This window comes from Notolepis coatsorum (assembly GCF_963971535.1).
Source record: "Notolepis coatsorum genome assembly, chromosome: 7".
Taxonomy (NCBI): Eukaryota; Metazoa; Chordata; class Actinopteri; order Aulopiformes; family Paralepididae; genus Notolepis; species Notolepis coatsorum.
In genome coordinates, this window is record NC_140171.1 from 42491188 (window position 1) to 42508428 (window position 17241).

General features: G+C 41.0%; 1 protein-coding gene across 1 annotated transcript in view; it reads left to right on the forward strand.

Annotated features, from left to right (window-relative positions):
• The window catches only part of ptprdb (protein tyrosine phosphatase receptor type Db), a 155615-nt gene that overhangs the window by 63245 nt on the left and 75129 nt on the right, over positions 1 to 17241 (forward strand). Inside the window, 5 exon segments of the mRNA XM_084318954.1 lie at positions 1853 to 2041; positions 7509 to 7526; positions 9808 to 9918; positions 14200 to 14469; positions 15364 to 15473. Coding sequence (XP_084175080.1) covers positions 1853 to 2041; positions 7509 to 7526; positions 9808 to 9918; positions 14200 to 14469; positions 15364 to 15473 — 698 coding nt within the window.

Genomic DNA, 17241 nt, shown 5'->3' on the forward strand with positions numbered 1-17241 from the left:
GAAAATTGTATTAACTTGACAGACTGTGTTCTCATAGTGATTCCTTCATGTTAACGCTACAGGCCTCCTTGGAATTAATTACTTAATCATAATTAAAATAAATATGACAATATTTGTACGATAAGAAATGACGCATTTGATGTCGGAAAAATAAATAATATGGATTCATCTGATCACAGGGCAGCTGCTTAACCATATCTGAACCAGCTATTTTGGACAAATGTATAATTACTTTAATTACTCAGATATTCAAACACAATTATGCAATTATTGTGAAATGATTGAAAATAATTATTATTTAATGCCTTCTGTGGAATTTGTATTTCTTATTTGTTATACATCTGTTTTAATGATTAATTATATACATTTGAAAGAATGCAGGTCAACATGCAATGTATCCCATTGATTGGTATACAATGGGACATACCTTTGTTTGATTGATTGATTGATTTATTGAAAACTTTATTAACAGATTGCAGAATGGGTACAGTACAGTACAGCTCAATTACATACAATTGTTAAGGGGATGCAGACCAGAGAAAGACTTTTGTCTTGTTTACATCAGGGTCCCCCATTTTCAATTCATCATAACATATATGACACACACGACATACAGATATACAGTACTGCTACATCTATACATTTATGACATACCAGATTTGCAAATACAGTACTGTTTGTGATACAAAAAGAGTCCAGAAAAGAGAGTACATTTGACGTAGAAACTGTTGGAGGAGGTTGGGTAGGAGGGGTGGGTGGGGGACACTGTACAAGCAAAACTGTACATTGGAATATTGACAAAACCATACTTAGTAATTTACTGTACATTGGAGGGGGTTGATATAGCTATAAACCTGCATTCCTTCGAATATATCATTAATCAATTAAACTTATATTGAAATACACTATATAGCCTATACACCAACACTGAAATGACCGTGGATAAATAAATAAATAAGAACTAAAGCTAATCGGTGGAAATAGACTGCATTAATATTCCATAACAAGTCTTGTGTGCGCCTACGTGTCTAATGAATGAACAGTATAGGCTTAATATATTCCAGCACTATACACATGCTTTGCCCCACGCACAGTCTGCATGTATACAGACTGTACCTATACTGTACGTAGTACAGAGCACACATACAGCATCTACCAAATCCTAATGAAACAAGTCATTAATGGAATAACAAGCCATACTGCGTTCATTCATTACGCCGTAGGCAGCATATTATATTTCATTCATTCATTCATATACAGTACTGCGCGCGCGCATGTGTGTGTGTGTGTGCGCGCGCTGCGGCAGGTGTACCACGAGCTGTATATGATGCCAATACATTAATCTAATCTAGTTTTGATGGGTCGCAAGACTCGCAAAGCACTTCCGCCATTCCATTTTCACACAGCTGCGTCACTAGTTGCCTTATAAGGAGCTCTGGAGGCGTTGTTTTGTATGCAAATGACCTGAACGGGAACGCGCTTTTGAGTTTAAGACAGAATCACATTCGCCAAGCAGGTACCAGATCTTGTCACAGGTGCGACCGTTTCAGCCACTTAAGACATATTACCAGCACGTTCGGGACTCAGAGTGAACTTGTCATTGATTCTGTCTCAGTGGTTCCAACTAAGATAAGTCTTCCAAAAGAACTCCTTGAAAAATGTTGGAGAATGAGACCCATTGATGAATCCGCGGGTAACTGTTGTAGGTCTTCTCTTACGAACTTCCAATGAGGTTATTTAAGAGGAAACCTACGACAATGTTGGTGAATGAGGTCCAATGTCCCCCAGCTTAGGATCTGAGTTGTTTGCTGAACCGTGTTTGCCTGCTGTGTTTGCCCCCCCCCCCCCGCAGAGGACCAGCTGCCCTCAGGCTTCCCCACCATAGACATGGGTCCTCAGCTGAAGGTGGTAGAACGCTCTCGGACCGCCACCATGCTGTGTGCTGCCAGCGGCAACCCAGACCCAGAAATCACTTGGTTCAAGGATTTCCTTCCCGTCAACACGTCCAATAACAATGGACGAATCAAACAACTACGCTCAGGTAACCAATGGGATTATACCCCTGCACCCCCCCCCCCCCCCGCCCATCCCTCTAATCCTGTTTTTACTTTTATTTTCTCTCTCTCCCACTACTTTTGGCTTCTACCCCCTTACCCTCTCTCTCTCTCTCTCTCTCTCTCTCTCTCTCTCTCTCTCCCGTTTCTCCTGTTCCTCCATCCCTCCTTCCCGTTGTCTCTTCCTACTCCTACGGTGCATTTGTTTTTCTCACCCTCCACCTTGCCGCTCCTCCTCCTTTCTGCCGTGGTAACTGGCTGTACTCTTCAACTGCCCCTCCTCTCAGTATGAGTTGACTGTGTGTGGTTTCCAACCTCCTAGAAACTCCCAAGGCCTTCCACTGAATCCAACGCTTCCTGACTCTCCCTTTCTACCCTCTCTCTCTCTCTCTCTCTCTCTCTCTCTCTCTCTCTCTCTCTCTCTCTCTCTCTCTCCCTCTCTCTCTCTCTCCCTCCCTCTCTGCTTTACTTACCAAACTCCCCCAAGGTCTTCCTATGCAAATCACCATCATAGGCAGTTTACCTTTTTTAACTCCGTCCGGACTTCCTGTAACCATAGTGAAGACACGGTCTCCTGCGTTCCCTACACCTCTTCATTTATATTTCATAAGAACATCTTCTTGGATAGTGTTACATTCGCAGCGTCTAATAAGACACGGTAAATTCAGATGATGGTGAAATACTGTAGGAACAGCCTCCCCAGAGTAGCTCACTGCTGTGACTAAATGATTGAATGGCTGTTTTCCTGGATTCCTGGAGTCTTAAAACGCACTCGCTGGCATTCAGAAAACACAGAAACACAAGACGGATTCTGTTGAATTCAAAGGAAAAGCTAAATTTACCGTAGCGCGGGTGGGAGATTCAGCACAATCATCTGGGCCACGTGCAGCGCAGTACAGCCACAGTAGTGTGTGAAACGGCTCCGTGGCGCAGCTGAGACCCTCCTTCCTCGACCTTTTTCTGCTTCCTCTTTGCGGGGCCGTCTCTGGACCCGCAATGCCGCCTTTGTGATTGGACACCAAACCCCTAGCTTCTCTGTTATTGGACAACATCCTCCCAAGCTTCTCTTCCCGTTTCTATCTCTGGCTCGACCCTCAACACTACCTTAACAAGTCCTATTAGAAACCTTTTTATTTATTTATTATTCTTTTTCTTTCTTTCTTTTTTACACTTTTCAAAGTCAATAAGAAGTAAGCTATTGCTACAAATCCGAGTGTCATCACAAATACTTTGGGCACCCTTACTTACAATTCATTATGATGATCTGTTAATACAATTTTCATTCAATCAATCACAGTGCAGATTGATTGATTGAATGAAAGTTTTATTAACAGATTGCAGAATGGGTACAATACAGTACCTACGGCTCAATAATACACACAATTGTTAAGGGGATGCAGACCAGAGAAAGACTTTCGTCTTGTTTACATCAGGGTCCCCCATTTTCAATTCATAATGAATTGTAAGTAAGGGTGCAACTTGCTCCGTGCAATCCATTCTTTGTGGATCTAGCCCTTTGTGTTTTTCAGGCGTGTTCTTCTATGAGTAGTTACACAAATACATCCAAATGTTATATCCTTGACTTTTACAACTCTATATAATCAATACCCTTGATCTCTTCGGAGTTCCACTGCTCTTGGTGTTTCTACTAAGTCAACTCCTCTGTGTCCGATTGTAATGCCATGTCTATGCTGTTTCTTTTCTCTCTGTATCTGTTTTAACCACAGAGTCCTTTGGTAAGTGCTTCAGTTCCGAGGCCCAAAACCCTCACTCTATCTCTCTCTCTCTCTCTCTCTCTCTCTCTCTCTCTCTCTCTATATATCTATATATATATATATATACTGTATACACACTAATGTTGCTACTGCTGCTGATCACCTTCACAATACTGATGTGTTATTAAAATGCATGGCATGCATTTTACTAACAAGTCACACTGTGGCCACTCACAGATACTACAGAAAACACACACACACACATACACAAATAAATGCACATACACTAACTAAAGTGCTACACACATATGGAGATGTGCACACACACACACACACACACACACACACACACACACACGTGCACATGCTTCTATGTCACCCTAGAGCTAGTGTGCTCACCCTCACCTGTGTACCCGCAACTCTCCACACCCACAGAACGAATATAACTTTCTCCTCACTTTCACCTATTTACTCCTCCGCTCTCTCACTTATTCAATCACTCACTTAATCTGTCTTTCCTTCCTTCACTTACTCACTCACTCACTCTCTCACGTCCGCACTTCCCTCTGCTGTATAGGGTTACAGTAGCAGTCAATAAGCCATCAACTCCAGATGGCTGTCGGCACATAGGCCTCTGTTAGAAGATCAATGGCTACGAGTTTCAAGGCTTCATAGCCTGCATATTTCTCTGTATTTAAGATGTCCATGAACATTTTATCATTATTCATTTTCTTTTGCAGGTTTATTATTATTATTATTAGTAGTAGTAGTAGTAGTAGTAGTAGTAGTAGTAGTAGTAGTAGTAGTAGTAGTAGTAGTAGTAGTTAGTAGTAGTAGTAGTAGTAGTAGTAGTAGTAGTAGTAGTAGTAGTAGTAATTTAGTCTTCGCTGCCCCACTCAGGTGTACAGGGCGAAGCACTTGTGCCCCTGAGATAACGTTACCTGCTGAAAATGCAGAAGGGTTCTCTGATGTTTATTTCACCAGTAGTAGTAGTAGTAGTAGTAGTAGTAGTAGTAGTAGTAGTAGTAGTAGTAGTAGTAGTATAGTAGTAGTATAGTAGTAGTAGTAGTAGTATAGTAGTAGTAGTAGTAGTAGTAGTAGTAGTAGTAGTAGTAGTAGTAGTAGTAGTAGTAGTAGTAGTAGTAGTAATAGTAGTAGTAGTGGTAGTAATAGTAGTAATAGTAATAGTAGTAGTAGTAGTAATAGTAATAGTAATAGTAGTATTAGTGGTAGTAACTAATAGTAGTAGTAGTGGTAGTAACTAGGGGTGCACCAATATATCGGTCGGGTATCTGTGATAAGTGCCTTGTTGACTGCCATCGGCCTTTTGGCCGATAAGCTCAAATGTGCCGATGGCAGTAGCCGATAAATATCCATCAATTTGTGTCGCGTCAATCTGGCCCACATGTTAAAACTTTGAAAAAGCGACATGCACAACGCCGCCCCCACACACACGCTACTGCATCAAAGTTACTACTTATGATTAACAAAGGCATTCGTTTTGTGGCATTAACGTTATATAGTTACACGTTCAATAGCATCAGCGTATTTACCGGACCATAACAACGTCCGAGGACGGCCTAGTCCTAGATAGATAGCAAGCATTGCTCATTCATATCTCAGCCCGTGCTGAGTTGTGCCCATTCTGCGGTCTGTTAATAAAGTTTTCAATCAGACAGATGTATGGAAAGGCTTTTATTATAACTTTCGTTGCAGTAAAATCATTATGCCTCGTTTAGTCATCCTGCGGAGCGCTGGTAATCTACTCGTCGGCCGTGGGGAGCTAACGTTAGTAGCTTTGTTGTTAGCTCTCGTCAAAATCAATGGCGGACATAGCGGAAGTAAAAAACGAATACGCGCTTGCCGATTGGTGGTAAGAACAGCAGGAGGCGGGTGCAAGCGGTGTGACGTAATTGGCAGAATCGACTGTCAATCAAAATTGTTCCGTTGCATTGCTTTGGTTGAGAGCAGAGTCATAGAGAGAGTGCACCATGGCATGGTGGAATTAATACCATAAACATATTTCTTGATGTTTCCTTTTTTTAAGTAAGTAAAGAGGCCTATGTTCATATCGGTGAGCACAATTTGTAACACAAAAAAAGAGACGTGTAGCCTATTTATTTATTTAATATTTTATTTATTCATTTTATTATTATTATTTTATTTGTTGCCATGGCTAAAATAATAGTCAAGCATAGGGCTAAAACATTTTCATAAACAATAATGTAATTTTTTGTTATATGGTTATGGTGGGAGCTTTTCTATGCATTTGTCTGATTGATTGATTGAGAACTTGATTGGCAGATTGCAGAATGGGTACAATACAGTACAGCACAGTGGACTGGAGGATGAAGACCAGAAAAAGACTTTCGGCTTTTTTACATAAGGGTCCTCCATTTTCAATTCATCAAAACATTTAGAGACATACAAATATACAGTAGTTTCAACAAAAAAAAAATATATATACCGGTATACATTTTTTATTTTTAAATTTTTTTGCCACAAATATCGGTATCGGTATCAGCCGATTGTGTTAGTTGAACAATCGGTATCGGTGGCACATTTTCATATCGGTGCATCCCTAGTAGTAACTAATAGTAGTAGTAGTGGTAGTAATAGTAGTAATAGTATAGTAGTAGTAGTAGTAATAGTAATAGTAGTAGTAGTGGTAGTAACTAATAGTAGTAGTAGTAGTAGTAGTAGTAGTAGTAGTAGTAGTAGTAGTAGTAGTAGTAGTAGTAGTAGTAGTAGTAGTAGTAGTAGTAGTAGTAGTAGTAGTAGTAGTAGCAGCAGCAGCAGCAGTAATAATACTTCTAGTAGTAGTAGTAGTAGTAGTAGTAGTAGTAGTAGTAGTAGTAGTAGTAGTAGTAGTAATAGTAGTAGTAGTGGTAGTAATAGTAGTAGTAGTAGTAGTAGTAGTAGTAATAGTAGTAGTAGTAGTAGTAGTAGTAATAGTAGTAGTAGTAGTAGTAGTAGTAGTAGTAGTAGTAGTAATAGTAGTAGTAGTGGTAGTAATAGTAGTAGTAGTAGTAGTAGTAGTAGTAGTAGTAGTAGTAGTAGTAATAGTAGTAGTAGTAGTAGTAGTAGTAGTAGTAGTAGTAATAGTAGTAGTAGTGGTAGTAATAGTAGTAGTAGTAGTAGTAGTAATAGTAATAGTAGTAGTAGTGGTATTGAGAACTATTGAGAACAGCTTCTATTGATACAGCATTCTGTAGTAAACAAGCTACAGAACCAGTGGCAGACATGTAGACCCCACCCACCTCGCACAGCCCCACCCACCCCTGCTGCAAGTCAATGGAGTCAAATCAATAACCTCCTTATAATCTCTTTATAGCTGTCACTGTCTGTCTATCTATCTATCTATCTATCTATCTATCTATCTATCTATCTATCTATCTATCTATCTATCTATCTATCTATCTATCTATCTATCTATCTATCTATCTATCTATCTATCTATCTTATCTATATATCTATCTATCTTGTTTCTTTTTTTGCCTTCCTCTCTCTCTCTTACACTGCATCTCTCTTTATCTCTATCTCTCTTTATCTCTATCTCTTTCTGTCTATCTATCTCTACCCTTCTTTCTTTCTATTGACCTGGTTTGTCGAAAGTCTCTTTCTCTAATTTGATTCTTCTCCTTTCCAAATCCCCCTCCGTGCCCCCCTCTCCTTCTGTGGTACTAACAATCTCTTCTTCTTCTATCTCTCTAATCTCGTGCATTCATTGCCCACTCAGGTGGCACGCCCATACGAGGTAAGACCGCTGGGAGGACCAACACAACACAGTGGCCTGATTCCTGTTCAACCCCTGGCTCCTACCCTTCTCATAGAGCTGAAAAGCTTCGATCGGTTTCATCAATGTGGAATTTGTCCAGACTCATTGTTAGGGAGGCCCTTCCAGGTCAGAGGTCCTCAGTCGGCTGATTGATTACCTAATTGACGAACCTGTAAAAAACGAACCTGCAAATGAATATATATTCATATAGAAGGACCTCTTCACGTATAAATCTGGTGCTTATTAAAGACCAAAGCACATGTGATGTCAGAGAGGTTCTATTCATGTTCTATGAAAGAACTCATTCACTATGAAAATAAAAAAGCATAAAAACTGACTGATAATAAACAAATAAGCTGTGGCCGCTGTGGAATGTTTGTGGACCAACTGACCACCCAACCAACAGACTGTTAGCTGGTCGCAGTCCTATCACAGCTGTAGCCTGAGACTCTGCCATATTGGTTGCACTTATCCAGTTGCTCTAGATCTGTGAGGAGCGTATGACTGGAGGGACCAGAGGGGGAATTGGAATTGAGCCAACAATTCATTATACAGTAACTTCTTATCACCTCCTCTCTTCATCCCCTCATCTCTCCATCCCTCTATTCCTCCATCCCTCCATCTCAACCCCACAACATTAACAGCTGTAACACTTCAGTAATCCATTGCTTACTTGCCAAATTTTTATCTCTCATTTGCATTCCCGCTCCATAATTTCAGCGACAATCCGCTTTGTACAACGTCTGCTCGTCCATTCATTCGTTTGACGTGTTGTGTTCACGACTTGGGTTGAGGTGACATAGCATATAGTTAGTTACTTTCCCCCCTTTTTATCTTATGTTAAATCTCTTTTTTGTGGACCTGAGTTTGTTTCCCCCCCACCCCCTCCTGCCTTGTCTATTATTTTACCAATCAAACGTCCCAGTTTTGTTTTCCCTCCCAGCTGTTCTGCACTCAGCCTGAAAAGTCCAGATGGTAAAGACAGACAAACACACATACATACATACATAAACACACACACACACACACACACACACACACACACACACACACACATATATATACTGTACACACACACATATATACACACACACACATACACTCACCAATACACATACATAGAGACAAACACACATAGGTAGACACACACATACACACTTAGGCTCTTGCGTTCTTGTTTTTCGCTCAGGCTCTTGCGTTCTTGTTTTTCACCTCTCAAATTCCTCAATTCCTGTCTCTTTTCCTCTCCCATTGCCGACAAAAAGCCCCAAACAACCACTTTTTTAATAAAGTTTTTTCATGGGCGCTTTTTTGCCTTATCACCCCATCTATCTAAATCTTTTGATGACTTTTTTGACAGTTTTTCTATTTTCAGGGAGCGAGAAAGCACCGGCCCTTTCCCAAGGCTTTGCGTATGTCGTTATTTTTTGTATCAGTTGGCCTTGATGGATCACACTCCTGATCCCACTGGTGGATTCATTGGGGAGGGGGTATCATATTGCCATGGCAATAGCTCAGTAACATTGTATCCTTGAAAATGACTTAAATAATGAATAAACAAAAAATAAGTAATTATGAATTTTGCTCTCTAATACAGATGCCTTTCAGTTTTCAGTGAAGAGTTTGTAAAATATTGTATTGTGGATTTCTCTACATTTTGGGGTGGTTGGTTTAATCATGTCTTGCATGAAGAACATGTTCAGTTTTTTTGTTCTAACAATGCATTTTCTTTTTTACTTTTTCTTTTGTTTTTTTCTTAACATTTTCAAAAGGCAACCTGCCTTTGTTTTGGGTGCATTTTTGCTGACAGTGGTAGAAACCCCCATAGAGCTGGCTCCCCTTTTCAGCCCAGTGTTCCTCATGCACTATTCAGCTTGTTTTGCTGAAACTCTCTCAGTTGATCCAGATTCATTTCTCCTTTTATACAGTGCTTTCCATCTCTGTGTTGAATCATGTACAACATAATGCACAATTAACAGATGGCTTGTATACTTTTTTTGATTGCTCTGTCTCCGTTTCTATCTATCTATCTATCTATCTATCTATCTATCTATCTATCTATCTATCTATCTATCTATCTATCTATCTATCTATCTATCTATCTATCTATCTATCTATCTATCTATCTATCTATCTATCTATCTATCTATCTATCTATCTATCTATCTATCTATCTATCTGTCTATCTATCTATCTATCTATCTGTCTATCTGTCTATCTATCTGTCTATCTGTCCCTATCCATCCCTCTCTCCATCCAGGTGCCCTCCAGATTGAGCAGAGCGAGGAGTCCGACCAGGGGAAGTATGAGTGTGTTGCCACTAACAGTGATGGAACACGCTACTCAACCCCAGCTAACCTGTATGTCAGAGGTAAGAGGAATATAAAGGTAGATATGTAGTGTGCTCAACCCCAGCTAACATGTAATATCAGATTAAATATGATATAATGGTAGATATGTAGTGTGCTCAACCCCAGCTAACATGTAATATCAGATTAAATATGATATAATGGTAGATATGTAGTGTACTCAACCCCAGCTAACATGTAATATCAGAGTAAAGATGATATAAAGGTAGATATGTAGTCTACTCAACCCCAGCTAACATGTAATATCAGAGTAAAGATGATATAAAGGTAGATATGTAGTCTACTCAACCCCAGCTAACATGTAATATCAGAGTAAAGATGATATAAAGGTAGATATGTAGTCTACTCAACCCCAGCTAACATGTAATATCAGAGTAAAGATGATATAAAGGTAGATATGTAGTCTACTCAACCCCAGCTAACATGTAATATCAGAGTAAAGATGATATAAAGGTAGATATGTAGTCTACTCAACCCCAGCTAACATGTAATATCAGAGTAAAGATGATATAAAGGTAGATATGTAGTCTACTCAACCCCAGCTAACATGTAATATCAGAGTAAAGATGATATAAAGGTAGATATGTAGTCTACTCAACCCCAGCTAACATGTAATATCAGAGTAAAGATGATATAAAGGTAGATATGTAGTCTACTCAACCCCAGCTAACATGTAATATCAGAGTAAAGATGATATAAAGGTAGATATGTAGTCTACTCAACCCCAGCTAACATGTAATATCAGAGTAAAGATGATATAAAGGTAGATATGTAGTCTACTCAACCCCAGCTAACATGTAATATCAGAGTAAAGATGATATAAAGGTAGATATGTAGTCTACTCAACCCCAGCTAACATGTAATATCAGAGTAAAGATGATATAAAGGTAGATATGTAGTCTACTCAACCCCAGCTAACATGTAATATCAGAGTAAAGATGATATAAAGGTAGATATGTAGTCTACTCAACCCCAGCTAACATGTAATATCAGAGTAAAGATGATATAAAGGTAGATATGTAGTCTACTCAACCCCAGCTAACATGTAATATCAGAGTAAAGATGATATAAAGGTAGATATGTAGTCTACTCAACCCCAGCTAACATGTAATATCAGAGTAAAGATGATATAAAGGTAGATATGTAGTCTACTCAACCCCAGCTAACATGTAATATCAGAGTAAAGATGATATAAAGGTAGATATGTAGTCTACTCAACCCCAGCTAACATGTAATATCAGAGTAAAGTTGATATAAAGGTAGATATGTAGTCTACTCAACCCCAGCTAACATGTATAATATCAGAGTAAAGATGATATAAAGGTAGATGTGTAGTCTACTCAACCCCAGCTAAATGTACCAGTATGTCAGAGGTAAGGAGTGTAACGTTAGCTATGAATGTAGATTTGTTGCAAAAAGAAAAATACAGGTATGTAGGAAATATTTCACTCACAGAAAATTCTCACACACCCATGCCCTGTGAATTAATTTACATTTTGTCCCCCCTCCGACCTCGTATTCAGAGCACGGTGTGTGAATATTCTCTGTGAAAGTGAAAATCCCAGCATCAAAGTTCCCACGTCTTCTACAAGCTCACATCAAGTCTACAGGACATAACAACCCACCTGGCAACACACGGCATGTAGTATGTTTTAGAACAAGGTCGGAGGTAAAGGGAGACCGAAGGCACCGCTTGGGTAACATGCTCTCTGATGATGTTTATCTGAGCCTTTGGTATAGAGACAGAGAAGTACAAGTGAACTGAAATGTGTACACTGAATGTACGTTCTTCATATTAATGTGATGCGGTGCGATTACGCCTCCTGCAATCGAACAGGGTGAGACCTCTGCATGGCGAACCCAGACAGTAGCAGGCCGTAGAGGCAGGACAGGTCCAAAATGAGAGATGTCTTGGTATCAGTTGGGCGGGGGGGGGGGGCTGTTCACCGGGGCTATTAATCCCTGTGCCCTCCTCCCTTAGCCTTTAGACCTCTGAGGGAAACCAAATCATTGTCTTGTTACAACTTGTGTTTCTCTCCAAATCTGGCAGGCAGTTCACCCCCTCAGGGTTTCCCCTCTCTGCTTCCACTCAAACACCACACACACACACACACACACACACACACACACACACACACACACACACACACACACACGCACACATGCACATGCACACACACACACACACACACGCACACGCACATGCACACTTTCCCACCAACTCTTTCAGACAGTTTGGTTCCCTGGGCCCTTTGCTCTGTTGCCTGCCCAGCTAAGAAGGAGCTTAAACAGTGTAGCATGCTTTTCTGACAATAATATAGCTTCTAGGGTTAAGAAAGACACACACGTCCATGCACGCGCGCGCACACACACTCAGTCACACACACACACGTGCACGCACGCACACACACACGCACACGCACACACACACACACACACACACAGTCAGTGATGTGAGTCTAACATAGCTTCCAGGGCCACAGTACAATCTTGTATTGTTGCTCAGTGTTTGACAGGCAGCCTATAGAGATGGCCAGCGGTGGAGCCCTCTATCCAACACACTGACACTGGCCTTCTCTCTTTCTTTCCTCTCTCTCCTCTCCTTCTCTCTCTCCCTCGCTCTCTCTCTCTCTCTCTCTCTCTCGCTCTATCTCTCCTCTCCTTCTCTCTCTCTCTCTCTCTCTTTCTCCCTCACTATGTTTCTTTCTATACCTCCTACTCTGTCCCTCTCTTTGTCTCTCCCCCTCTCTCTGTATCTCACCCTGTCCTCCTCCTTTCTCCTCCTCCTCCTACTCCTCCTTCTCCTGTCTCCTCTCTTCTCCTCCTCCTCCTCTCTCCTCCTCCTCCTCCCCTCTCCTCCTCCTCCTCTTTCCTCTCTCCTCCTACTCCGCCTCCTCCTTTCTCCTCCTCCTCTCTCCTCCTTTCTCCTCCTCCTCTCTCCTCCCTCCTCCTCCTCCTTCTCATCCTCCTCCTCTCTCCTCCTCCTCTCTTCTCTCCTACACCTCCTCTCTCATCCTCCTCCTCCTACTCCTCCCCTCTCCTCCTCCTCCTTCTCATCGTCCTCTCTCCTCCTACTCCTCCTCCTACTCCTCCCCTCTCCTCCTCCTCCTTCTCCTCTCCTCCTCCTCTCTCCTCTCTCCTTCTCCTCTCTCCTCCTCTCCTGCTGCACTCGCCTCCAGAGCTGCGAGAAGGTTGGTAACACCGGCGTGGCTTTTCCACCTTTTTTTCCTCCTCTCTTTTTTTACGAGCATCTCTCTCCTTCCATAAATCTGCCATTTGTGTTTGTGTGACTGCTGATTCACGTTGCAGTTTGAAGCCTTGAACCTGCCTTTATGCGGCTTTAGCACTTTTGAGATATTGTAACTTTGTGTACTTTGCATGCATATTTTCTGTGTTTTTTTTGTACAGTGTATCTTTTGTGTTCCCGTTCACAAAATATTCAATTGCGCGCACCTTAAAAACATCATGGTGTCATCATCAAAAAACACACTTCTCTCTTTATTTATTTCTCTCTTTCTTTCTCTCTCTCTCTCGTTCTAATACACACATACACAAACACACTACCCCTCTCGCTCTCTCTATCTCTCTCTACACAATACCTTCAACTTGTACACACACAAAGCCTTCTCAGAAATCCAGATATCTTTGCACATCATATCTATAATTCCAGAAATCTCTGTACATCGTATCTATAATTCATATCATTTACATCAATGCTCCACTTGTTTTGTCTACTCTCCTGTATAAATACTTTGTTAGCTCACCATTCTTTAGAGATAGGCTATAGGGCCTATATATTATGATGAATTTAAAATGGGGGACCCTGATGTAAACAAGACGAAAGTCTTTCTCCGGTCTGCATCCCCTTAACAATTGTATGTATTGAGCTGTACTGTACTGTACCCATTCTGCAATCTCTTAATAAAGTCTTCAATCAATCAATCAAAGGCCCATTGCTGTAACCTAGGACTCTCCATGTTGCAACATGTCATCCTGTCAGTCAACTCTATCCCTAATCAAAGACTCTGTTGTCAGCCTCGGTGAATAATCTGGTCAAATTATTCCACACCGATGAATAAAATATGTTGGCATCACGTGCACAGTGGAAACACCTCAGCAGGCCAAGTTGCAAGGCTGTGAGAATGAATCCATTCCATCCTGCTCACACAAAACCCTGGCCATAACCGTATCCACACTGTATAATCTATGATGTTTCATACATCGCCGCACACATACGTAATCCTCTCCCCTCCTCCTCCTCCCGCCGTCCCCGGCTCTCCCAGTGCGTCGAGTCCCCCCGCGGTTCTCCATCCCTCCGGCCGACAGCGAGATCATGCCCGGGGGGAACATCAACATCACGTGCGTGGCGGTGGGCTCGCCCATGCCCTACGTCAAGTGGATGCTCGGGGCGGAAGACCTGACGCCCGAGGACGACATGCCCATCGGCCGGAACGTGCTGGAGCTGACCGACGTGCGCCAGTCCAACAATTACACCTGCGTTGCCATGTCGACTCTGGGCGTGATCGAGGCGGTGGCGCAGATTACCGTGAAAGGTTGGTTGCCGCCTGATTGCCTTCAGATGTTAGTTATTGCTTTAGTGGGAGAGAAAAGGCACCACATTCTTTATAGACGGTTTTCGAAGTGACAAATAATAACTTTCTAAAAAGACCCAAGTTTATTTCCTGTTGTAATGTTTGCTGATGTAATAACTGACAGGAAATACACTTGGGTCCAAACTGTTCCCTAGCAACAGAATGCCAGTGAAACCATCTATAGAATAAGAGCGTTCCATTATAAGTCAGATGTCTGTCTCCTTTTCTCCAGGGATAAGTACTTGGTGGGCAGCTCACAGAAGGAGAATTTCCATTAGTCTATATAAAGATAAACTCAATCTCTCTCTCTCTCTCTCTCTCTCCTCTCTCTCTCTCTCTCTCTCTCTCTCTCTCTCTCTCTCTCTCTCTCTCTCTCTCTCTATCTCTCTCTCTCTCTCTCTCTCTCTCTCTCTCTCTCTCTCTCTCTCTCTCTCTCTCGCTCTCTCTCTCTCTCTCTCTCTCTCTCTCTCTCTCTCTCTCTCTCTCTCTCTCTCTCTCTTTCTCTCTAACAATGGCCTCATAAATGTCTGCAACAATATGACTCACGTAATGCATTGCTACTTGCGGTCTGTAAATCATGTGTTTTGTAAGATTTGTAAACATCCTTACTGTATTGTGTGTGTGTGTGTGTGTGTGTGTGTGTGTGTGTGTGTGTGTGTGTGTGTGTGTGTGTGTGTGTGTGTGTGTGTGTGTGTGTGTGTGTGTGTGTGTGTGTGTGTGTGTGTGTGTGTGTGTGTGTGTGTGTGTGTGTGTGTGTGTGTGTGTGTGTGTGTGTGTGTGTGTGTGTGTGTGTGTGTGTGTGTGTGTGTGTGTGTGTGTGTTGTGTGTGTTGTGTGTGTTTGTGTGTGTGTCCAGCCCTGCCCAAGGCTCCAGGCACCCCGGTGGTGACAGAGAGAACTGCAACCAGCATCACACTTACCTGGGATTCTGGCAACCCAGAGCCTGTCTCCTACTACATGATACAGGTGGGTTCCACACACATGCAGTACAACCCAGAGCCTGTCTCCTACTACATGATACAGGTGGGTTCCACACACATGCAGTACAACCCAGAGCCTGTCTCCTACTACATGATACAGGTGGGTTCCACACACATGCAGTACAACCCAGAGCCTGTCTCCTACTACATGATACAGGTGGGTTCCACACACATGCACACAGTAGGGGAGGGAGAAATAATTAATTCATGTAATAATCGCGATTCTAGCTTTTGTGATTCTGCATCGATATGCAACATTAGATAGTCGATTTTCTAAGTCCAGTTTTCTGAGTTTTGAGTGTTATTTATTATATAAATTGAGTGTGCTAATTTAAACCCTCTAACACTAACCTTAGGTAACTGTAAGTAAATTGTGAAGGTAAGCTAATTCTATTGAAATGTATCAACAAAATATTACAAGGTGAACTGGTGTGGGGAAATAATATAATAATAATAATTATATATAATAATATAATATAATAATAATAATAATAATAATAATAATAATAATAATAATAATAATAATAATAATAATAATAATAATAATAATAATAATAATAATAATAATAATAATAATAACAAGAATTATTATTAATAATAATTGTATTAATAATTGTATTACAATACACATAATAATACTACTAATAAATTAAAGTGCATTGAATGAGATGGAAACAAAATGATGATGCTTTGTGACTCGAAGTGATAATCATATTATTCGAATTCCTCTAAATTTCACTTTGTGTTGTATTTGAATATGAAGGAGTAGTCTGTTCCATCCACTCCTTCATTCTCTCACCATTCTCATCCAATCTTCTCCCTTTCTTTCTTTCTTTCTTTCTTTCTCTTTCTTTCTTTCTTTTTTTCTTTCTTTCTTTCTTTCTTTCTTTCTTCTTCTTTCTTTCTTTCTTTCTTTCTTTCTTTCTTTCTTTCTTTCTTTCTTTCTTTCTTTCTTCTTCTTTGCAGCACCGCGCTAAAGGTTCAGAGGACCCATACAAGGAGATTGACGGCATTGCCACGACGCGCTACAGTGTGGGTGGTCTGAGCCCGTACTCCCACTACGACTTCAGAGTGGCAGCCATCAACACCATTGGCCAGGGTCCATCCAGCGAGGTGGTGGAGGCCCGGACCGCAGAGCAGGCCCCCTCCTCTCCCCCCCGACAGGTCAGAGAGAAATCCTGTTTCTCCAGTTTAGTTTAGTTTAGTTTAGTTCATCTTATTATGACTATTTTGTGTAATTGAGTTGATTTGAGTCAAGTATAATTTAGCTTAGCTTAGTTTAGCTTAATACATTTAGTTTAGTTTGCTTTAGTATAGCTCATATCACACATGGATAATCAATTTTAATTTCAATGAAAGTTTTAATAACGGCGATATTGTGAATCGTATTGCAATCGCAATATCTGTCAAAAGCCATCGTTTGATTTCCCACGACTACAGTGATTTGATAACTCAACAATCTCAAAAAGCACGTGTTAAGATAACACAGGATGCCGTTAACTAAACACACGCAGGTGTGTTAAAAATTACACAAACTGTGTTGTTGTTATTACCACATGGTGTTCTGCTTCTCAACACACTAGTAACATAATCTGTGTGTAATAGATATTATGTAATAATATTATCTGTTAACACACCTGTGTTATTTTAACACTTTGAACGAGTTGAAAAGTGAGGCTGGTCGCTCTCCAGTGTGAAGGACCCACTGAAGAGTCTGTTCTTCATCAGACATGTGTTGGTCTTCCGGTACATTG